This window comes from Phalacrocorax carbo, chromosome 3 (assembly GCF_963921805.1).
Source record: "Phalacrocorax carbo chromosome 3, bPhaCar2.1, whole genome shotgun sequence".
NCBI classification, from domain to species: Eukaryota; Metazoa; Chordata; class Aves; order Suliformes; family Phalacrocoracidae; genus Phalacrocorax; species Phalacrocorax carbo.
In genome coordinates this window covers 55,869,991-55,893,794 of record NC_087515.1, presented here as the reverse complement: position 1 = coordinate 55,893,794, position 23,804 = coordinate 55,869,991, and the positions used below count along the sequence as shown (strand labels likewise).

General features: G+C 37.0%; 1 protein-coding gene across 5 annotated transcripts in view; it reads left to right on the top strand.

Annotated features, from left to right (window-relative positions):
• The window catches only part of SHPRH (SNF2 histone linker PHD RING helicase), a 65,058-nt gene that overhangs the window by 5,792 nt on the left and 35,462 nt on the right, over nucleotides 1–23,804 (top strand). For all 5 annotated transcript variants that reach the window (XR_010372167.1, XM_064446988.1, XM_064446985.1 and 2 more), the window contains exons 4-15: nucleotides 4,174–4,392; nucleotides 4,714–4,792; nucleotides 5,616–5,766; nucleotides 7,545–7,650; nucleotides 8,155–8,411; nucleotides 8,840–9,529; nucleotides 12,815–13,066; nucleotides 13,883–13,961; nucleotides 15,896–16,059; nucleotides 16,149–16,405; nucleotides 19,158–19,279; nucleotides 21,975–22,063. Coding sequence is in view for 4 of the 5 variants with exons in the window: in XM_064446988.1 (XP_064303058.1) it covers nucleotides 4,174–4,392; nucleotides 4,714–4,792; nucleotides 5,616–5,766; nucleotides 7,545–7,650; nucleotides 8,155–8,411; nucleotides 8,840–9,529; nucleotides 12,815–13,066; nucleotides 13,883–13,961; nucleotides 15,896–16,059; nucleotides 16,149–16,405; nucleotides 19,158–19,279; nucleotides 21,975–22,063 (2,465 nt within the window). In the remaining variant the exon portion in view is untranslated. The remainder of the gene's footprint in view (nucleotides 1–4,173; nucleotides 4,393–4,713; nucleotides 4,793–5,615; nucleotides 5,767–7,544; nucleotides 7,651–8,154; nucleotides 8,412–8,839; nucleotides 9,530–12,814; nucleotides 13,067–13,882; nucleotides 13,962–15,895; nucleotides 16,060–16,148; nucleotides 16,406–19,157; nucleotides 19,280–21,974; nucleotides 22,064–23,804) is intronic.

Here is a 23,804-nt window from a genome sequence, read left to right as displayed (position 1 = left end):
AATAGTAATAATAATACCAACAGTAATAGTACAATGAAAAGGGAGGCAGAAGCAAAACCGTGGGAAGGGGGAAAAAACCAGACAAGTGATGTAACTGCTCACAACCCACTGGTTGACGCCGCTGGTCCTGGAGCCACAATTGCTGCTTGCCCTGGCCAACTCCCCCCATTTAATATATTGGCCATAATGTCATATGATATGGAATATCCATTTGGCCAGTTTGGATCAGCTGTCGTGGCTGTGCCACCTCCCCTCCCGGCTTGTGCACCCGGCAGAGCATGGGAAGCTGGAAAAGTCCTTGACTAGTGTAAGCACTGCTCAGCAACAACTAAAACATCAGTGTGTTATCAACATTATTCTCATACTAAATCCAGAAGACAGCACTGTATCATCTGCAGCGAAGAAAATTAACTCTATCCCAGTTAAAACCATGACAGGTTGTTATGCCTTAACTTACCTTTTCAGAAGCCATGCAACCAGCTCAGGTTCATAAAGGAGCTGTATTTCCAACTGGTAAATCTTCTGACCATTTTTCAGCATGTACATTTTGATGTGGCATAAAATAGTAATATGGTCTTGATTCTATGCCAACAAATGCCATGTAAGTGACTAAGTAAAATAGAGGGTGTGGAGAATAGAAATAAATGGCTGTCAGTGTGTATGAAGATCACCAGTCAAGTCCTACAAAGGCATGTGCGGCTTATATATTCCTAATGCTTTGGGAAATACAGTGATTGGTGAGATTGTTTCACCAACAAACTTTAAATGTATTATTCAGCATAACTAACAGAGATGGACAACTGAAAGCTTGCAAGCAGACTAGACAATGGAGATTCAGTATAAATTCAGTATAGGTAAATACAAAGCGATGAGAAGAAAACAAATCCTTACTTCACATTGGCTCTTTGCTAATTGTTGCAACTAGGGTTGTAGTTCAGTAGGTAAGTATATAGCTCAGTAAACACATCAACTTAGTGTTCAGTGTCAGTCAAACCAAATCAAAGGTAAAGAATTTTCCTGAAAGTATTAGAGAACAAAACAGGTTAATTAAACCACTATATAAGTCTATATAAGCCCATAGTGCATATAATGCCATGTTCCTAATTCAGAAATCAAGCATGTCACAGAAATTGAAAAGGGTTGGGAGAGAGGACTTCAGGCAGTTACATACTGTGAAACCAGTTATATTTTCTAACATTTTTTAAGCACCTGCTTTTTGATGAGCATAAAATAACATAGCCTTGTTTCTATGCTGATGAATGCATTTCTATTCAGAAGCGTAAACTGATTTCCATTTCCAACAGCTTAGTTCTGTGTTTGAATTGCACCTGTTTTTAAACAGAATTAAGTAAAATTTTTGTAAAACTGCATGTAAGTATATATTTTAACACTTGCCAATATCCGTCTAAAATGAACTCCATGCAACAATGCTCCAAGATGAGGCTTCTTGTTCTCCCCACTGATGAGCAAGTTCTTGCGTTGATAGAGTTGTGCACAAGGATTTACACAAATGAGGGATATGACCACTCTGCCCCTACATTTAATTTTTATATATTTGTTTCCTCAATGTACTCATCCCCTTAAAGGCCTTCTAGATGTTTTTGAGCCTTTGCAGCAGGAATTGCAGCAGGTGTCGGCTGGACAGGGTGCTGGGCCATCTTGTCTAGACTGTGCTTTTCCTAGAAAGGTTGGACTAGATGACCCCTGAGGTCCCTTCCAACCTGGGATTCTATGAACTCCATCTTGAGTTAGGGCAAGCATAGGATAGATGCATTAATGAATCTGCAAGAGAGTGACAAAATATATAATATGCAGAAGCTTCATGAGTTTTGAATGTTAATTGTAGAGTTAACCACTTCTTTGAGACATTTGTTTACAAAGATTTCTTTTGTTTGCTTTAATAAATAGCTGGTTTTATAATAGTTTGTATCCTGTATCTGCTGTATAATATTACATGTCACTTTTTGTTTCCTCAGTGAACACACAGGCATAGATCACCTGTATATCCAGCTAGCTGCTTTCTTAATATGAAAAAACCCGTAGCCTTTATAATTAAAATAAAAAAAAAAAAAAACAAAAAAGACTAAAATGTCTGTGTTTAACTGCTGTTTGTTCAAATGTTTTGGAGTTTGTTTTCCCATAGTGTCATGGAACTATAGTATGACATACAGTAGCATGGCGATAGCATATCCATATAGCATTTTCCTTCCTTAAGAATAAATCCTTTGTACAAAGAAGAGTTTTCTGGTCTTTGTATGGTATTTTTTTAATACCAAATGTGAAGCAACAAGTTTTCCGTTAATATAGAATAAAGGGGGAAAAGATTACATTTTCATTGAGGTAGATATACAGCAACCTGGAAACTGCGCTACAGATAAAATGGAAAGGTCCTACTGCAGCTGTAATAGCAGAAGTTTAGTTCAGTCATTGAAGGAATTAAGTAGGATACTTGATTATGAAACATACAAAAGAGACTGAATTTTGACATAGTACAATATCATCTGTTTCTCAAAGGCAAAAAATACTAAGCTGAAAGCTAGGTAATTGAATAACATTTTGAAATGGTTGAAAGCATAATTCACCGTTTACCCCCCTCAGTTACTTATTAAACTTCCTTAGCATCCTTTTAAAAATCCCTGTGGTACACAGAACCATTTAATTGGAGGAGGGGGAGAGAATCATTGAGAGCGTGAACAAAACAAGAAAGGTATGGACAAACCATATCCAATTGTATGAAAGAACATTTTACTTTGAAGTACGTTGCTCCCCTGTAAAATTCTGGTTAGACTTAGTTTACCATGCTCTGAAATGTGAGATTTGAAAACTGTTGTTTTAGCAAGTGTCATTATAGATCAACTTCATTGATCAAAATTATACTCTGCAATCACTCCAATTCCTCTGTTCTTTCCATGAAGTGAGGAATGTGTGTGAGAGAGTCCCTTGGAACTGTTTCTGTAGTATATAAAGCTGCATGCTCTGCTTGGGGCTTTTCGTTTGGCTGGAACATCAATAACATGTGCACTCTGGTTGCCTTCTTTACATTACAAGTCTTTCTATGTACAGTTTTAATGAATTTATAGAAACTTAATGTCTTTCAGAATTCTCTTTTTCCTTGTGAAGCACTGGAATTGTTCCATTGACTTAAAAGGATTAGGGAGGGCACTGATGGGTGCCATATGTAGGCACATGGTTTCATGCTATTTATTTTGGAAACCATTCGTTACCTTCACCATTCATTTGAATGAAAGAAAGTTCTTGCTTTCTGTGAAAGAGAGTCCTGATAGCAGCTCCCAAACCTTATTTTAATATTAAACTCTCTGGTGTTTGTGCCGAGTACATCTCTTCTTTGTCAGGGAGAGGCATAATTATAATTTGATTTAATTGTGCCTGCTATTAGCCGTTTTGTCTTTTTACCAGAATATTGTACTTTATTGTACCTTAAGGTCACTTTGTGGTGAAAATGCTGGCCTTGACTTGCTTCTAAAATTTTTTTTTTTTTTTGAGAAAAATCTTGGAAGGTGGTTTTATCTGCAACACTAGCTAGGTTTAGTATCATTCTTTGAACTGTAGAGTTATACAGCTGTTTTATTGGTACCAGTGTTTTTAATATGAGACCTGAAACACTGTTAAATCTCGTCCTATAATTCTTTTGTTCCCTCATCTTATGTCAGTTTCCTAAAATTCTGACCCTCAAATTTTTCATGAATTTTTGTTCTTCAGTGCAGAAGTCCTGTGTACGCCCGTATATCCAAATCGTGTGAAAAATATGTAAGCACAAGGCCTTCTTTTCTAGAGGGTAGGGAATAAAGGTAGGCCTTCTGTCCTAGAGGGTACATACTTCTCTTGAGGTGGGATTTTAATTTCTAAAGCACACCTGGTCTGATTTTTTCTGATTTAAATAAATAAGGTCTGGTCACTCCATCCCTAAATTCTAAAGGAAGAGCTTTAGTTATGTATACCTCTGTGATCTCCATAGCATGATAATATTAACTTTCATGAAAGTAGTGCTCATTGTTTTCTACTGCTGAGTCAGGTGCAGTCATGACATATGTTTAAATGAGATTTTGCTTTGCTTGCTTTCATGTGTTAACTAAATATGTTGCAGCAAAATTTACTGAAATGCTGACCAAAGTTGATTGACAGTGTGTCTCTCGAATTATTTTGTGTATGCAGATGAGCTGGAGGAAGATGAGGAAGAATCTGACATGGAACTAGAGCGACAGAATATTGAAGAGCTTTATGACTTTGTAAGGCACACCCATCAGCAGGATATCCAGTTGCTGAGAGAGGGTGTGCAGCATCCTGCATTAATTCCTATTCTGAGGCCATACCAAAGTGAGGCTGTGAACTGGATGCTTCACCGAGAGAACCTTGCAAGCACTCCAAGCAGTGGCAAGTATATGGGTCTGGAAAACTTGTGTAATTTAGGAAACTGGCATTGTATTGTCAGCAGTAATGTTTTCTTGCTGTTTGATTAGAAGCTTTGTCGATTATGTCATTACTATTTTTATAAAAGCTGTTGTTTGAATAGTACACTAGATAATAAACTAAACTTTGCTGAACAGCAGTTGATGTATCTTGTTGGCCATGAAACACTGTGGAGGTAAACGTCTGCTTTTTGTCTCTAAATGTTACAATAAGGCTGAGCAATTCTAAGCAGTGTGCCATTCATAGAGAAACCTTGTAGCGGTAACATTAACTCTTTCTCTGTAGAAAATGCGCTGCACTTCTTGTGGCGGGAGGTCATCACACTGGACGGAGTAAAAATCTACTATAATCCATTTACTGGCTGGTATGTTTTTATAGTTATCTCTTTCTGAGAAGAACTCAAGGTTGAACTTTGTGAAAACCTTATTGGCAGGTTTTACCTGGAGGATATAAACTAATCCATAACTGTTGTTTTTCAGTTAGCAACTAAAGAGTTAGAACAGTGATATCTTTAATATGAAAAAAAAAAAAAAAAGGCAAACTGGAGTATATAACAAACAGGTAAATATGTGAAAGTCAATACATATTTACAGGTTTTTTTTTTGTAAGAATACATAATTCTTCAAGCTTTTTATTAATTCAATGCAAATTTGTGGTTTTAAGATTAACTTTTCTTAATTAGAGCATTGGAGGCTTCAACGCTCTGGTCTAGTGTTTTTAAAATCTAAAGGATGGAGGCAGTATAATGCTTTTTAACAATGCTGGGTATTGCATTGCTAATTCTGTTTCACTTTTCTCATTAATTTTGTTAGAATAGATCCTTCTGATCACTAGTTTGCTTTTTATATTTTCCCTATATAACTTTCAGATCTTTAACACATGTGAATATAAATATATTTCAATTTTTTGGAGACTAATGTTATGATATGCTAAGGTTAGCAAGGCAAGGCCTGTTAGGAGGGGAAAAAATCCAAAAACTTCTGGCATACATATTCACCTTCACACATTTGTACACCCAAAAAGCTTGCAAGCTTTTGTCAGTCTCAGCTTATCTAATGAAAGATATTGCCTAACCTTACAAACTTTGCCTTGCTGAAGCTATGCTGTGTGTGTCCCTGAACACATGCTTCTCTGTCACATCATTCTATAGTTACTGACTGTCGTTTGGGAATGTACTTGAATTTTAGTATTATCCGTGAATATCCGATTGCTGGACCCCAGTGGCCTGGAGGTATTTTGGCAGATGAGATGGGTCTTGGAAAAACAGTAGAAGTGTTGGCTCTTATTCTGACTCATACCCGACCAGACATTAAACAAGATGATCTGACATTACCTGAGGTAAGAAAACCAGGATAAGACTTAGTATGAAGAAATTACCTTCCGGAATTAATAGAAATGCACTTTGCTTGAGTTTATTGCTTTCTGCTTGTTAGAATTCCAGATTTAAATCTTGCTAAAGTACAGTGAAAGTTTTGCTTTGTAGGATGTGATACTTGGTGTCATAAATAGTGGAATGGTTAGCATGAGGAGCAATTGATAGTTTGCCATTGTTGAAGGGTATTAGCAGGCAACTGCGCTGTTAATAGGCTGTTGGTAGTTTACACACACTCCAGGAGTGTATAAATATGTAATTTAGTTTACTATGTTGGAAATCGTTCTCCCCTTCACTTGACTGGATTGATGAGTATGAAACGTCCATTAGACCTATGTTCTGTGCTAAAATAGGAACGATTTAAACTCATGAATAGAGATTTCTGCATCCCTTTTATTTCCTGTAATAAATGGGCTTATTTTGCAACAGTTTTCCATCTTTTCACTTTCCTCATCATGCACCCTGTGAAAAGTTAGCACATTCACTAAAAACAAAAATTCGCTCTGAAAGGAGAGAACCTATATCCTTAAGTAAACTCTTACCACTTCTGTGGGTTCCATCCTTTTGAATTCATGGCAGCTAGCTTCATTGTACATCTATTCACAGCGATCTCCTGCACGCTTGTAATTTTATCAGTTATAAAGTCCCAATTCTCAAAGGGAGAATAAGATTCTTCTTAAATGTATCAGAGGGTCAGCACTGAGGAGTGTAAAGAGGGAAGCAGTAGCACTAAAGCACCTGGACATCAACTGGCAACAATAGCTAGAGACCATAGCTTTTGGATAGCTGGAGCTATGAAACTGTTTCATGATCTGAGTAGTTAGGGCAGACATCTTAGCTAATAGTTTGGGGTCTTAATGAACAGAATTATATGACATTTCCTGTGGTTAAAAGGCACTGTTCCACTCATCCAGAAGGCCCCTTGTCATCCGTATTTTTCTTGTCTTCAAATATAAAATGTCTTTGATGTCCTCAAAAAAAAAAAAAAGTGCTTTACTCCAACAAAGACTTTCTGGATGACTCAGGGCTTGTGTAAGCCAATATCACAGTTACCCCAAGTATTTCAACTCACTGTAGAGCTCAAACAGTGTCTGGAGTTTCATTGCAGTTACTGTTTAAGAACTCTGCAAAGCAACCAATAGGACAGGGCAGAGTGAAGCATCAGTGAATACAGCTATAAAACAATTAATTGTAGAAATATCGGCACTGCATTTATTCCAGCTTTGGGATTCTTTTTTCTCTCGCAGTTCTTGTGTATACATCTCTCTGAATTAAATCACTATTCCTGAATCACTAATAACAGAGTAAATATTTTGGGGGCAATCCCTAAAAGGAGAAACTTACTTGTTACACAATTAACTAGGGCTTTTCAATCTATGTTGTTTACCGTTTTTGAGTTTCTAGCTATATGTTAAATATATATTTTCTTCCCACCAGTAGTAACCTAGATCACTTACAGCTATAGATTCCTGCAGCTTAATTCTGAAGTAGTGGAGGACCCAAGCAGCTTGCAGGGCTGCTCCTTCTGTTCTCAGTGTAGGGTGCTGAACACTGTTTGCTGAGAAACTAAACTGAATGCGGTGTCACTCTGTACACTAAAAATGAGCTAGCTGGGCAAATTAATGAAATCAGAGCACACATCTGTAGCAGCTCATGCTTATTTTCAAATGTAAGAAGATTAATGAAGTTCAGAATTGCTATGAAGAGAAATGAACTAATAACTATTTAATATTGTCTGCATTAGGGTAAGCTCGTGAACTTCTTTGTTCCACCACAACCTTTAGAAGGAATTAAAAAGAAAAAAACAAAGGAAATGGAGCTTAAATTGAAGGAAAAAATACAGTATCCCAGTAAGTATTTCTGATTACTTTTTAAAGCCATTTTTCAGGGTTTGGCATGTCTTCTGTTGGCCCCTGACTATGAGTTTAAGGCTACTCTTCACTTCCGCAGAATGAAATGATTCTTTTGCTGAGCACTGTAGGATAGCATGCTACAAACAGTGATCCACAGTTAAAAGTAAGGGTACCAGCTCAGATTGCTGTACTACAGAGCTCCATGTAACTAAAGGTCATTGTAAGAGAGTTTATGCATTTAACTGAAATATACTGTCTTTTTATAAGCTTCAGTAAGAAAAATGAGTGACTTATGTCTATTGCTATTCAATATCGTCTTAGAATCACTAAAAATTAGCGATTTGTAGGGCTACCTCAAGTAAAGCATTGTCAAAACTGCTGCCGGTCTTTGTTTTACATTTTTAGATGAACAGGGTGTTTAGAATTTCTTTGATACGCATCTTCCAAGGTAACTTTCATTTTATCTGAGCTGTAAGGTTTTTTTTTTGATTCTGCGTACAGGCTTACGAGTGATGATATTGGCAGCTGTAAAAGAAATGAATGTGAAGAAAGGAGCATCCATTATTGCAATCTTTAAGTACATCAGTGCTATATATAGGTATGACATACAGAGGAATAGACGGCTTCTCAAAAGAACTCTAGAAAAACTAATCGCAGAACAAGTAGTAGAGCAAGTCAAAGGACATGGACTGGCTGGGTCTTTTAAGCTTGGAAAGAATTACAAGGAACAGAAGAAGAGAGAAAGAACCAAAGAGCAGGTAAAACATGCTGCCGTACTTCAAAGAATGTTGCAAAGGCAGATCATATTTCTACCAATTGCATGCTACTCTTAGCTGTGTTGTCTGTGTGGACTAGTTCAGTGACACTGGCTTATTGATAAAAATGAAGAAAACTGCAGCATTTGCTTTGAAGTTCATGAACCAAGAAGCAGAAATCATAAGTAGATCGAATTTGGGGCCAAAATATTAACTACATCTGTTGTAAATCTTTTAAAATAGTGCTGCGGGGGCTGGCAGGTGCGTTGTTGTTACTGTGAAGTTGTCTTTTAAACACTGGTAAACATTAACCAAACCCTTAAACTGGAAATCAATGTGAAATCTTAGTATCTATGTCTTGATGCAATTATATGCTTGGAAAAAAAAGTTGAGGAGAAAGTCTGACATTCTTGATTAATTTTACTTTGTAGATAGCAAGGACTTCAGTAAGTGTTCAGAAGCAGCAGTTGATTGATGCTAAAACTCAAACCAAAGAATCAAGAAATAGTGATGTCACTTCTGAAAATGTCCTTAAAACCCCTTTACGGGTGGATATCGCCATGGAAGAACATGATTATTGTACAACTAGCGAAAATAACCAGAAAACTGAAGCAGATCATGAGAACTCTGTAAAAGAGGATAATGTTCAGCAGAAGGCTGTGGTCCCAAAGTCTCCTGATTTGCATGGCAGCCTCATTGCCTCCAGTGATGCGAGCAGTTGTCCTGATGTTTCTAAAACTACAGCTGATGTCCAGCAGGAAATCCCAAAGGACCAGTCTTCACATACCCAAGAACATACTGGCAGTAGCGTACAACATGCTAGTTCTGTATTTCCATTTAATACTTCTGAATATCGTTTTGAATGCATCTGTGGTGAGCTTGGATTGGCTGACTATAAAGCTCGTGTGCAGTGCCTGAAATGTTACTTATGGCAGCATGCAGAATGTGTAAACTACAAAGAGGAAAACCTGAAGATCAAGCCCTTTTACTGTCCCCATTGCCTTGTGGCAATGAAACCAGTTTCCACAGGAGCAACTCTGATAATTTCTCCGAGTTCTATTTGTCATCAGTGGGTAGATGAGATCAACAGGCATGTACGATCATCTTCTCTTCGAGTTCTGGTAAGATTATGTAGCGTCATATTCTGGAGAGTTATTTTGTGAAGACTTGGGGCTTCCTGTATCAAAGTTTAGAGCTTTCTTTGTCCTCTGTGTCGGAATTCGACATTTCTTAGTATTAGACCTACACTTTGGCATCACACAGTTCATTGGTGTGCCAGAAAGACTCTCAGCATTTAGTTCATTTTTTCCTTATTAGTTGGTAACTGGGAGATGATACAGTGGACTAGAAGTCTTCATCAAATGGCAGCAAATTTTGAACAGTTGCAACAGCAGGGGATTTCTGAGAGGGAAGGCTGTGGTTGGTTTGGGTTTGGGTTTGGTTTGGTTTTTTTTTCCCCTGAAAGATCTACCAGGGAACTTGGAAAGGCCTAACTAGGTGTTTTGGCAGTGTCACCTCACTGTACACCCCGTATTCAAGCAGCTCTCTGACAGTTACTTCTCATTTTGTTCTAGATAAAACCAAATGATTCAGTAGGTAAAGAGCATACTTCTGAATTTCTGGTTCTCAGGACAAAAGAGTTTGTGGGTCTTGGTGTTATTCTCAGTAAATACCATTACAGCCTGGGCGTTGTCTCTATAACATCTGCCATATTAGGATGTTGCTTATTTGGAGGCTATGTATTGTTCTTTTCCTTGATTTTTAATAGCTCTATCACTAAAATAAATAATTATACATATAGTAACTATGGCTATACAGGATTTTTTTCAAATATAGTTATCACAGTGTTCAAGGGTAGCCATTGTCTTTTATTACTGATGTAGTCAAGTTTTGCCCTTCATATTTTTAGTAGTCAAGAATCTTGTAATGCTAAAGTGCTTCAAGAACTGTAGATCCCTTACGTCTTGAATAAAGTAAGAGTAAGACTAGGTTGATAAAGAGAGGAAGCTTTGTATTCAGGGATATATATGATACCATCAGCAATCCTGTATAGATGCCCAATGTATAAATGAATTCTAGGCCTCCAGTAAGCCATTTGTGTGAGCAGTCTAATTAGATTTAGTGCAGTAACTAACAAATGTGTAAAACTTGCACAGTTTTTGTAGGACCCAGTCCGAGTTTTTTACCAGTTTTGATGAAAACTGTCAGAAATAGATTTACATGGTAACAGTAAAATAGCTTAAATACTGAATGTCAGTGCTTTAAGCTTTGTGACACCTTCCATTCTAAGACACTGTTTTCATTTTCATTTAACTGCCAACTGTAAGTCATCCAGACTTGCTTTCAGTGTTGCTTCAAAAGGAAAATTTGTTGGGTTTTTTTGCTATGAAGTTAATACAAAAATAGTGCAGATGTTTCAAAGAAGCAGTTTCCCATGTTAACAGGTTCCGCATGGCATGTGAAGGGTGTTTTTTGTTCTTGTAAGTGCTTAAAACCCATGGGAAATTCTAATGTTTTTATGTAATACAACAAGAAATTAAAATTTATCGGTAGGTCGTCCTTTGTGGCAGGTTGTCTTTTCCTGCTGCTGTGAAAACAACCAAAACTTGGCCAAGTTATAAACCTCCAGAAAATCTGTTCATAAATACTTGGAAGAGATCATTAGACTTTGGCAGCTATTTTTTTCTTAACAGTTGCCGCAGCGAGCATGCTCTTTTTTTTTTTTTTTCCTTTTTTCCCCTTCTTTCTCTCTATCGTTCGTGTGCATTGACGTGGTTGCACGTGTTGTCACACTGTGGGACTGAACAGAAATTTTCTGCAAGTGTTTCAGTTGACAGAAATGCTGTTGCCATATGCACAAATGTAGAGGAAGGTTATTACTGGAAGAAAAAGTACACAACAGTGAAATTAACAGTGAAATCATGTCGTGAGCATCAAGGGGGAAAGGGGAGGGAAATTAACAAAGGTTTTATAGGGTCACCTTATTTTTTGGTATTTTTAACTATTAGTTGTGTGAATTAAGAGAACATATAAAGTTTGTGACACTATGAGGGATTGAAAGATGTTGTGATTTTCTTAAATGGTAAAAGCATTTGTAGGTAGTTACAGATAAACACTAACCAAGGATGTTCGTTCTTATATAATAAATGATGACTTTGCAGCATGAGAGCTGAATAGAAAGATGCTAGTTATTTGAAGTTGACACTAGAATATAGATTCTTTGTAAAGAAGATAGGGAAATTCCTTTATCTGTCAGAAGAAAGCCTTATTTATTTGAATATTGTGATTAATACACAGATCTAGATGAGTGGTAACAAGTAGCTGATGATAAAATTCTTGAAGTAAGCAATGGATGCCTGCAATTTTGAAGTAGGCTCCTGAAGTAAATTGGGAGCAAGAGGAAAAGTTTGTATGAAAAGGAAGAAAAAGGCAATTGATATATAGCTCTGGTAATAATTGTTCTTAGTAGTTGAAAATCCTGGAGATGAGAAAACACTCCTATTCTACAAATATATTTTGATAGTGTACTGTACCACACATTATTGGAGGGTTTAACATGTTTTGGTATTTTAAGTCTATTGGGATTCATAATATGTGCTGTATTTTTTTTATATTTTTTTTTAGATATAGAATGCTACCATGGGGAAGCACACAGCAAGATATTTGGTTTAGCTTGTTAAGTTTTTTATTTAAACTGCTGTATGTTTCCAGAAGGATTATGCTTAAAATGGTGAGGGGGATAAGGCAAATACTTCTCATGTTCGAACAACTGTCAATATAAAAGGTTTATAATAATATTGTGTTCTGTGCACAGGGATTGCTTCTTACTAGGGTATTCTTTCTATCTCATGAGTCTCTGTAGAAATCCTTTTTGTAGATAAAACGTTACCCAGAGTATCGTTTCTGTTTTTTTTAAATATTTCGCTGCATAATTCTGTCTCTGCCTAATCATCCATGAAATTTTTGGGGCAATAGGAAGAAAAGTAATACATCTACAGTAAAGGAGAAAGAGGACTGGACGTGGAGCATTGACTTACATAATGTCGCTCCATACTACATTACAGAATACTTAGCCTTGCAAACAACTGTTGCACCAAATACCTGTTGTAGAAAATACTGAAGTCCTCTTTTCTTCAAAGGAGAAAAAAATGTTTTGTGAAGATATAAATAATCATACATAAAAATTTTGCATCAGTGTCTGTATTGCATTTATCATCTGTGTTACCTATATGGATTTCCCACCATGCTGCTGTATGAGTACATCTTTTATGAATGGTTTCATTTTGTATGATCAACACTGCTAAAAACATGCACGTATTAAGCTCTACTGGTATTTTAGCATTTTTGTTAAAGTTTCTCTTACCTTTGTTCTTTGCTATTGTGCTATTGGATACAAATCTATGTAGGTGTATCAAGGTGTGAAGAAGCATGGCTTTTTGCAGCCACACATGTTGGCAGAGCAGGAGGTGGTTATCACCACGTACGATGTCCTCCGCACTGAACTGAACTATGTAGATATACCCCACAGTAACAGTGAAGATGGGCGCCGTTTCAGGAACCAGAAGCGGTACATGGCCATCCCAAGCCCCTTAGTAGCAGTGGAGTGGTGGAGGATCTGCCTTGATGAAGCGCAAATGGTTGAATGCACTACTGCAAAGGTATGATATTCCTGGGCATGCATTTATTTAACTTGAAAAGGTTTTGACAAGCTTATTGTAAGTAGGACTATAGACTTCCCGCCCCTGCTCTTAACATTCAGTGTACTAAGGTAATTTGTCCTTGTAGCTTGTTCTTTAGAAGTTAATTTTCTGATGGAGATACTGTTAAATGGTTCTCCTGCTGGAATTTTGGCAGACTGTGAAGTATACCCAGCTCAAAAAAATATTTAACTTAACCTATACTGACAGTTTAAAGAACTAGGTCATCATGTTGTATATGGTGTTTGATAGTTTCAAACAAGACACTAGCCTGTTCAGTGACATGGTTCAGAGGCATAGATGTGTCCTTTGGGTCTAGGAGCTAAAATAGTCAGCAGTCTGTCTGCAAACTCTAGGGCTGCAGTCAGCAGAGGGAGATTATTTTACTTAATATTCATCTAGTCTTTTTGCCCAAGACAGGAATACAAAAGTGCTGCTTAGATAATAACTTATGGGCTTTGATTTTAACTTTAAATATTTTTTTTTTTACATACAGTTTCTTTTGCTAACTGTTTGCCTTCTGTGAACCCTTAATTACACTTGATTACTTGGAAGTGGATATGGCTTTTATCAGCTTTCAGTTACCTTCAAAAAAACTCAGTAACTTTATACGCACTTTTATCATATATCGTACCAATGCTGCTTATAGGTCTGCTAGTCTTACATACTGAAAAGATGTTCAGACTTCTTAAAAATAAGACCCATGTGTTTTCAGAGCATGTTCCACTCTGTCTTTGTTTTTCCTTTCCTGCCATTGGTTCTATCTTCTTTTGCTAGGCTGCTGAAATGGCACTCCGTTTAAGTGGAATCAATCGCTGGTGTGTCAGTGGCACTCCCGTGCAGCGAGGATTAGAAGGTGAGATTTTATATAGCAGTGTTGTCTGAGTTTTCCTTGTGCTGATAATTAGGTAGCAGTTTGAAGCAGTTAAAATGTCTGCTAGTTCTGTTCTGAATTCATTAGGTACTCTGACTTAGTAAGCCATAAACCTTAAGCATGTAATAAAGCCACCAATAAATGTATCAATATAAAAATTGCAGAGCTAAAATCTTTTTATCTCCCCAAGTTAGACGAATACTTTGGGGAGCAGAGAGGCTGTGTGTCGATCAGCTGACTCAGGTCTGTTGTTCAGTTTTCACTTAGCAGAGCGGGTAAATATTAACCCTTCTCTGTTGAGCTAAAGATAGTCTGCTCTGGTTACAGAATCCTTCTAACTGTCAAATACAGCAAGCAAAGCTGTACTTGCTTTTTTCATAGCCCTGTATGAACTACTGCATCAACTGCCATGAGCATAAATTCTAAAAATCATCCTAAAGCTTTATGAAACTGTCTTTAGTCCTTATGTAAAGACTTAATGAATTGAGATGTGTGGATTAGGGAGCTGTGTGTTAGCAGGTGTCATTTATCTTGTCTTTTTTTGTGAGTTTCTGTTTCTGTAGGCAGGCTTCAGATAGAGATAGAAAAAAAAAAGAAAGGGAACTGACTAACTTTTTTATCTCCCTGTATTCTTTGATGGATTTAGGAATATGTGGCAAACATTGAGGCAATGAATTTGAAAGTAGATAAATCTGTGTTCATCTGTGAACGACTGTTCAGATACCAAACTGTTATTAAAGTATATTAATTAATTATGGAATTGTGGATTAAATTTATAAATACACATAATAATTGTGAGAATACATAGTTAATAAACACTATAGAAGGAAGTGATTGATTTGACTGGCATGATTAACTTGTTCAAGTCATTATGTGTGATGATGGTGTTAATCTAATACATATCTGAAATGTCCATCATGCACGTTGGCCAGGCGCTCAGGCTATACTGAGGGAGCCCCCATCACAAAGGGGATTAAAACTGCTGACTAATTTGAATCTGTGCTGCCGCTGCTGTAATAAAGTGGGATAAGACCTCTGGGTAAACAGTTGCTTCCTGCACAGAAATGATTACCAGGACTTTTCTTCCCCTGGTCTGTGATATATTTGGTGAATGTCTTATCGGCTCTCAGTGGAATACCAAAATTATCATAAAGCTAACAGAATAAAGAATGTAGCCGCCAGATCTTTAAGAACTATCTATAAGATACCATCATATATTTTTATTTCTGCATTGTCCACATGCAGCCTTTAAACCTGTGCTTCTGTGTTTTTCCAGTAAGATTTAGATACAAGCTTAAAGTCAGTGTGTCCTTAAATTTCATCCCCAAAATGATGAGTTTCTGAACGGGCAGAATTAGCAAGCTGTATTCTCTCAATTAGTAAGAAAACAGTAAACGTGTGTTTTGTTAATTTCTTATGCTTTAGTAGGAAAGTGGGTGTCTTCTGAATTGCAGCCCCTTTTAGGATGGTGCGCAACAAGACAGTTGGTGCACAGCAGGCTGTGAAATAATGATACTGAGCAATACTCTTAGAAAAACCTGGCAAACCCAGTTAACCATATGCAATCATGTAATTTCTGCCTCTCACCTCTGCTCTGAATAGGTTTAGAGTCATCGCTCAGTTCTGCTAAACTTGAAATTAGGCAAGTGTCTCAGAAATAGTTGTGTTCCATCAAGTTCTATGAAAATTGACAGCTAGCTAAAGGAGAGAACTCCTGCCTTCCCCCAGCCAGTCCCCTGCCTCAAATTAGCTATTTTGGTGAGGGAATGACTGGAAAAGAAGTTGAAAAGATAACAGCCAGAATACAGTTGCTTTATGCCTGGTAACCTTTGTATGAAAGTTAGGGGGTTTTTTGAGGCATATTGTGAAGTGTTAAAACACAAACATTTTACTAAAACACTTTCTTTTCTTGGCAGATCTGTATGGATTAGTCCTTTTTCTTGGAGTTGATCCTTACTGGGTCAAACATTGGTGGGACCAACTTTTATATCGACCTTATTGTAGGAAAAATCCCCGGCCTCTCTACAGTCTAATTGCCAAGATAATGTGGAGATCAGCAAAGAAGGATGTGATTGACCAAGTAAATAAGAGTTTTGGGTTTTAAAATTCCTGAACAACATTTATCAGTAGCTTTATTTGCAGATTACTTGTTTTCTTGTTTAATTGCAGATTCAAATCCCACCTCAGACAGAGAATGTACACTGGCTTCACTTTTCTCCTGTGGAGAGACACTTCTATCATCGCCAACATGAGGTGTGCTGCCAGGATGCATTGGCAAAACTCAGGAAGATTTCAGACTGGACTCTTAAGCTTAGTAGCCTAGATAGAAGGACTGTGACTTCTATTCTGTACCCTTTGCTGCGGCTGAGGCAGGCCTGCTGTCATCCACAAGCTGTTCGGGGAGAGTTCTTGCCATTACAGAAAAGGTGAATTTCTGTCACTGCTTAAATGGCTTGCTTTATCCAAAGCAAAACCCTGGTTGTCCGTAACAGGGCAAGATCTTGCACAGTTCTCAAACAAGCGCAATTTTAAGCTTTAGTTAAATGTGCAACTATGGCACACTAAGCTATCTGCCCTCTGAAGTTGAATAGGATGCAGTGGGGTAGTTAGTGTAATTCTTGTGTTAAATAACATAGTACCGAGAGGCAGCTGTTTGTGCAGTAACATTTTAACCTTATGATGCTGATGGATCTAGGGCGTTGCAGGTGGCAGATTGAGTGTGAAGCCAAACAGATTCTTTTTCAGTTTTAAATAAGTCCAGTGATTTTCTTTGTTACAAAAGTTGTGTTCATAAATGAGAGTAATGAACAAAATTAATGAACAGAATTGAATAATTCTTTAGTTCACAGAAAACGTGAATGTGAGGTTGCAGAATTTGTAAATGTAAATCCAAACTTGAAAGCTGTTCAAATGCTTTTTTCTTTTTTTGCCTTTTTTTTTTTTTTAATGCTTTCAAGATCATCTTCCTCATAAGTGCCATGCAAATACCAGTTTGGTCTCAGCCTTTATTAGACCAAAAGCATGTTGTAGCACTCTTTGTGAAATGTAGCTGCTATATTTTCAGTCAGTTAGAGGGAGGTTGTGAAATAACAGTGTGTTTACATTCCGGACTCTCAGAGCACTGTCTATGTTGTTTCTTTTTTAAGCTACAGGTGCAGAAGAACTTAAAACTTTTAACACTACCAACGTTATTTCTGCTGCTTCCTGCTCTGGTTCATCCATTCAGTGCCTAAGCAGCTGTAACTGACTTTGCAGCGACTTCAGCAGGGACCAGTAGTAGGCACTGTGCTGTAGCACTCCTGTCTAAGAGTCTGCTAGTGTGGAGGCAATGACTCAAACATGGGAGAAATCAATATTCCCACCAGCTCATACAAGAATATTTGCATTAAAATGAGCCAGTGGATTACAAATTAAATGTGTAAACTGAGCTGAGTATACTGGGGACAGCTTAGTACTATGTTGGTTTTGGTGAAATTCTTGAGGAGTGACAGCTGCATAGTAACTGGTGGAAAAACTAGCAATGAATATTACATCTTTCTTAAAATCACATGTACAAAGAAAAGTTGTTTCCCAGCACTATTTAAATATCTTTTTTTTTTTTTTTTTGTGAACCAAGCTTGAATGCAGCAGTGAACATTCCCAGAACAGAGAAAAGTTTTGGTTCCTGGCTTTGGTTATATGTATGAGAATAATGGAGAAATTCAGGGCTAGGAAATTTGATGAAGAAGAGAAATTTACTGAAACAAGAAAGTTGATGCTGGAGCATACAGATAAGAGAAACTGGCCAGAAACAAGAAAGCTGAGTTTGGAGCATATTCTATGCTAGTTGACCTTTTTTTCCCACTTGTGTAGTGAAGACAGTAAATGAGAACATCAATTCAGCAAAAATATAGTCCTCAAAAGGGAGTTTTCTGGGCTTTCCTAGTTACACTGAGTAAAAAACCCTTATTTTTGTCTTAATTGGTGGTCAGGCTGTATACATGAAAATGCATACTTTATATGTACATCCTTTTGATTTTATAGTTTTTCTTGAAACTGCTGATGGGTTTGAAAATGAAAGGTAAGTAGAAGTATCAGAGTGTGGGCAGCAGGTGCAATGTGTATTTGCCAATACCTCTGCATAATTCAACCAATTATAAATAGTGATTATATAGATTTAAAGCCTGCTCTGGTGTAACACTAGTGTAAACTCCAGGAACAGTTTCTGTAAATGGAACAGTGTTGCAAGGAGGGTAAAATAAAGGCCTAGTCAAGGATACCCCTCCAGCATACCTTGGGCCTAGACTGCACAGGAGTTATGCCACCTCTTACTCTGCTCCACAGTGCTAAGGACCAAATAGTAAATGCTTCTCCTGAAGGTGAATGAGACTTAGGAGCAGAGTTTCAGGGCGGGGAGTAGTGTCTTGTCTCACAGCAGCAATTGGTCATAGAAGCAGCCTCAGGTCAGCTGTTGTTACAGTTTACTCTCCCATCTCTTCGCATCAGGCTTCTTCCTGCCTGGATTCTTTGTCCCTTGGCCTTACTCCAAGCTATCCTTCATGCTTCTTTCTTTCTTCTTTCTCCTCTCTGTTCTTGGTTCTCTCTCCTACCTCTCCATTTCCTGTATTTTTGTATTAAGCTAATTATCTTCTGACTAAATTCCTCAAAAATTACAAATACTACAAACAAATGTAGAAAGAGAAGTTTAAAATGATCATTGCTAGTCTCCACTATTCTCACTCCACACATTTTCCCCTTTACCTTGACACCTCATCTGTTTTGCATGTTTAGATTAGTAGCAGAGGAGAAAAATGTAGTGTCTCATAGCTGTTTTCGTTTGAACAGCTTCTAGCAAAATGAGCTCTATTTTTGTATGTTTCCAGTTCACCACTGTAACAGAAGCAGCAAAATATTTTGCCCTGTGAAGGATTATTTTACCTAGTTCTAATTTCCCTCTTGTTTCTTATTTCTTTCTATGTTTAGGAGATGTCAACCTACTTTATGATAGGTTTCTTCCAGCTCTAGCTGGAAGAAAAGCTGAAAACTAGGTTTTTTTTAATAAGTAAATAAATCTCAAATAAGTGTTTGCACAGTATGTTGGATGCATGTAACAATCTTCCATTCTGCACAGCACGACAGTTTTACTTCTCTAGTGTTGTGGTTTTGTGTCAAATTTGAGCCATTTGATCTCCATTTCAGCACCATGACTATGGAGGAACTGCTAACATCTCTGCAGAAGAAATGTCGAACAGAGTGTGAGGAAGCTCACCGACAGTTGGTGTGTGCTCTTAATGGCTTAGCTGGTATCCATATCATTAAAGGTAAGACTGGATGGCTGTAGTATATTATTTACACCTTCTGGTAGGCTGATTATGGTTTAGATGATACCATGTTAAAACAGGGTCTTTTTTTGAATTCACGGGAAAAAGCCATAGTGAAATCCTGGGAAACCAGAGAGGTTTGTAACACTGTTTTTAAAAAAAAACAACATTCATTCTGGATGAGGGAGGAAAGAATAGGTGTGGTTTAATGCATCTTTGGGAAGTCTTAGAGTATTTATGGCTTTTTTGTTTTATATTCTTTCTCGATTCTACCATATATATGTACTGGGAGGATAAAAGAAGTCAGACTTGTGTAATTGTACTTAATCTCCTTTTGTTTTATCAGTACCGCTTTCTGAGCTTCCTTTGTGCCCCCTGCTGTGCAACTGCTGTGCTGACTGTATTCTGTTTGCTGCTGCCTGCTATACAGCTCTATCAATGTAGATTTTGTCTGAATTAGGAGGGAAAAAAGCTTTGAATGGGAAACAAAAATAATTATATTAATCTGGAATGTCCCACTACACAAAATAATAATAAATTAAAATAACTTAGTCATGAATGTGAACGAAATGCCTCTTTGCCAAGTAGCAAGTCTAAAGTTGACAAGTTGCTTGTATTTTTCCAGCTCATGTTAAAGTCTTCCTTCAAGGAGAAAAACAAGCAAACTGCCTGTTCTGTTACTTGCCTTACAGAAAGGCTATATTCAGACTCTCTGGTCTGTAGGTAGTAGATTTGAAATAGTTTGTTATGATTGTAGGATGGATATCAATTTTTTCAGGTAGAATTAAGTGCTTAAAAAGATTCCTGTACATATTAAATACTTCAGCAGCAGAAATTAAGTTTTGCCCTTTTTGAAAAGCAGATTGATGAAAATTGCGTCTGGTGAGAAACAAAAGCAGGACTGCAGAAGAGTTCTTGTCTATAACTATTTTTTTCTCCCAGCATTACTGTTACACTCAGTCTTCTTTATCAGCAAGGAGGAAGCACACCTTCTATATAAGTAAAGCCACGTATTTATTGCTAGTATAATTGAAATCTTATAAGTCTAATTGTTATTAGTCCAGATCTAATTGTTACAGGTGAAAAAACAATAATAATCACACTTGATTGTTTCTACTGCTTGTCCTGTTCTATGCTCACCTCTCTACTGCCCTTCCGGGTCCTGAGGTCAATAGTTTCATACTGGTGGTGGCACTGCTATGGCTAGTTGTCACCATCTGGAGTTCTTTGTCAGGAGGAATAAGAAGTTTGAGTTGATGGTTTCTTCTTTCTCACTCAAGGATCCAATTAGGGTCATTTTTATGTTTGCTAGCACACTTTTACACCTTCCTCTTCATTGGTCTGCAGCTCCATGTTAACACCAAATTTAGTGTACGTGATGCCTTTTATGAATGTTACATGCTATTTCTTTGTTCTCTTTACCCCTAAAACCAGTTTTGTCCAGCTCTAGGTCTGCATTTCTTTGACTGTGGGTGAGTTTTTTATAGCCACAGCTTCCTTATTCACCGCCAAGCCTGTGCACCATCTGTTAGCATCCCATGGCTGTATTCCTCTATACTGCATCCTGTATCTTTATTTTTCAAGGCCTCTGCTATTGTTACTAGGCCTGTATTTCTCTACACTACATCATTGTGTTATGTTAGTTGTAAATATCTCATTCTACATAGAATAACTGCTTGTTACTGCTATCTATGTAAGGCTGTGATTGTACCACACAAACACAAAAAAAATTAGCTATAGATGCTTAGTGAATTAGAATGATTGCTGTCACAACTAACCCACGTAAAAGGTGCAGGCAGGTCAAGAAAAATTCAAAGGAGGCCTGACAAGCCTCAACCTTGAGGCCTCGCAAATTCAGTACATAGCTTTTGGCCTGTTACTAGTAATGGCAATAGTATATTGTAGAACTACACCCTTACAACTGGCAACTGTTTCAATGTGAGAAGCAACAAATCTTGTTGAAATAGGGTTGTTACACTTCCAGATATGTAGGAAGATGATTTTTGTTTTACTCTGTTATGTCTATACATTTTATGTCCCTGTACTTCTCCAAGGTTTAAGTGTCTTCTAAGACTATTACTGGCTAAGTGAATTTCTGTAAGTTGAGAGAAGAAAATAAAATTTTATTTTTTTCTGCTTTTCCATATGCAAGTTCAATTTTATATTTCTTTCTTTAATTCATATAATCTGTTTTCTGAGAAGTAATTGTGATGTTAGCAGCTTACATCAGCAGTTACGCTCCCTGCATGTACCTAATCATTTCTGAAGTATGACACTACTTCCATTGTTTTCACTGGAAGATTGAATAACATATTTGCAGTGCGAATTTAGTAATGCATCGCTGCAGTGAGTTGTAGATGATGGTGTTTTTTAGTGCAACATGTGAGATTTTTTTGATTTATGCAACTGTGAATACATATTTTAAGATCAAGAAGTCTACAGATCTTGCAGTCACAGAAGATATTTAATCTGGAAACCACTTTAGTCTTTGTAAAACATCATTCTCTCCTTTACCAGGTTGGGGGGATTTTTTGGGGGGTGGTGAATGGATAGGGAAGATTTGCTTGAAGACAAGCAGATATTATACAGCCTCTCTGAAAACGGCTTAGTGTGTGTGACGGGCCAGTCATGGCTGTTTGTATATTTAAAAACCAACACAATATGTGTATGTTTTCATTACTCTCTTTTAATTTAGGAGAATATGCATTGGCTGCAGAGCTGTACAGAGAAGTGTTACGATCATCTGAAGAGCACAAAGAAAAGCTCAAAACAGATTCCTTGCAAGTGAGTGAGCATTCAAATGTAAAGAGACGTAGTTAAGAACTGGAATACTTTAGATTTAATTTAACAGGTCAGTCTTTTCTTCCTCCCAGTGGTGTGCTGAATTACTCTTCCAGCCTGCTGTCATTATCACAATCTTTAGATAGGAATCTGTCCAGTGACCTCCACATTTCCTTTTTTTTAAAAAGCTACTGTATTTCTAAAATCTTTTCCTTGTGAGTCTTCATGATATCCCAGAAGCAGTGTATGATCTCCACCTGCTGTTCCACAATAAACTTAATGCACTGAATTCCTTGTGTATGTGACTGACTGCTCACATTAATGGTACTATATTACATCCTGTGAATACAGGGTGCTGGGTTTGCATTGAGAATCATAACAACATGCCAAATGATTGAGAATAATGGAGTTGTTGCCCTGCAGAAGGTGTTCTCTGAAAGGGCATCAAAACATGAAAAAGAATCAAAGTTAATTTTCTCTTCAGGAAATATATTAATGCATTTTGAATACTATACTAAAATATTAATATATTTTCCTGATTAAAAAAGCAACAGTTCTGTAATATCTTTATATTTCTTCAAGAAATACCAGTTCTAAATCAACCAAAGTTCTCTTAAGCTTAACAAGATATTTAAAATGTTAATGACGCGTAAATAAGAAGTGATCAGTTGTCTTTATTTACTTTGCTTGCTTCACTAAATAAGTTATTCTTTGATTATCTTGCATGTGGTCATCTGATGGCTCTGTTGCGCTTCTTTGATTCTTCCTTCTCCTTTGTGACTTCTCAGAGACATTTTTTCACTTAGCATAGCTGTATCAGCATAAACTTGTTAAGCTACTCATAACAAGATTGCTAATTAAGGTGTTCTACTAGATTATGCAATCCAATAAAGCTTTTTCTTTTCCTTAAAAGGTACGCTGGCTAATATTGCCTTTGTGTAATAAAACTTAGCTTCTCTTGAGTACTTCCCAATTGTGCAAGCTTAGCTCTTTAAGATATCAGCAAACCACTGCTGGCTAGTGCTCTTCAGTGGCTGAGATAGTAATAGGGCAAAGGTGAAGTAGGTCCAGGAGGTAAGAAGGGCAGAAGTTCATGATAGTGAAAGTTTATTAATATGAATTTATGGGAGATATACAGGCAGCATAATGTTAGGGGTCTAGTATGGGACACAGAGGGTGAACCTAGTGAAGAGGAATAGAGTTGACTTATAGTAACAATCAAGTTTATTTTCCCTAAACATAAAGAAAAAGATTATGTTCTATTCAGTCATCTTTATTTCCAAAAAGTGAAAAATATGAAAAAATTATTGAAGCTTCTGGGAGCTGTTTTCTTCCTTATGCTTCGTTTCACTTTAGATAGGCTAAGTGAACGGTCTCCTTATATGCTGAAAGTTACTTTAAAAATAATGTGCTATGACATAAATAACTTGTTTTCCATGATAGTCAAGTGTTGTTTTAATTAGGAGGGTAAGTATGGGACAGAATCTGATGACTTGGTATCAGACTTTCCTGCTGATGTGCTTTTGAGGTGTTGAAGAGGTTTAATGTTTCATTTCTTACCTCAGTAAAATGAGGAAAAGAATATTTATTTTCTAAGATGCTTCCAGATTAAAAGAGAAAAAAAATAGAATTAATTTTAAATCAATACTAATTTATTTCTGTAAGCTTTCATTGCTGGTTAAGTTTTTCCTGTCACAGATGTTGCAATGTATTTTTACATGATTGCTGTTGATTTTTTGTGTAT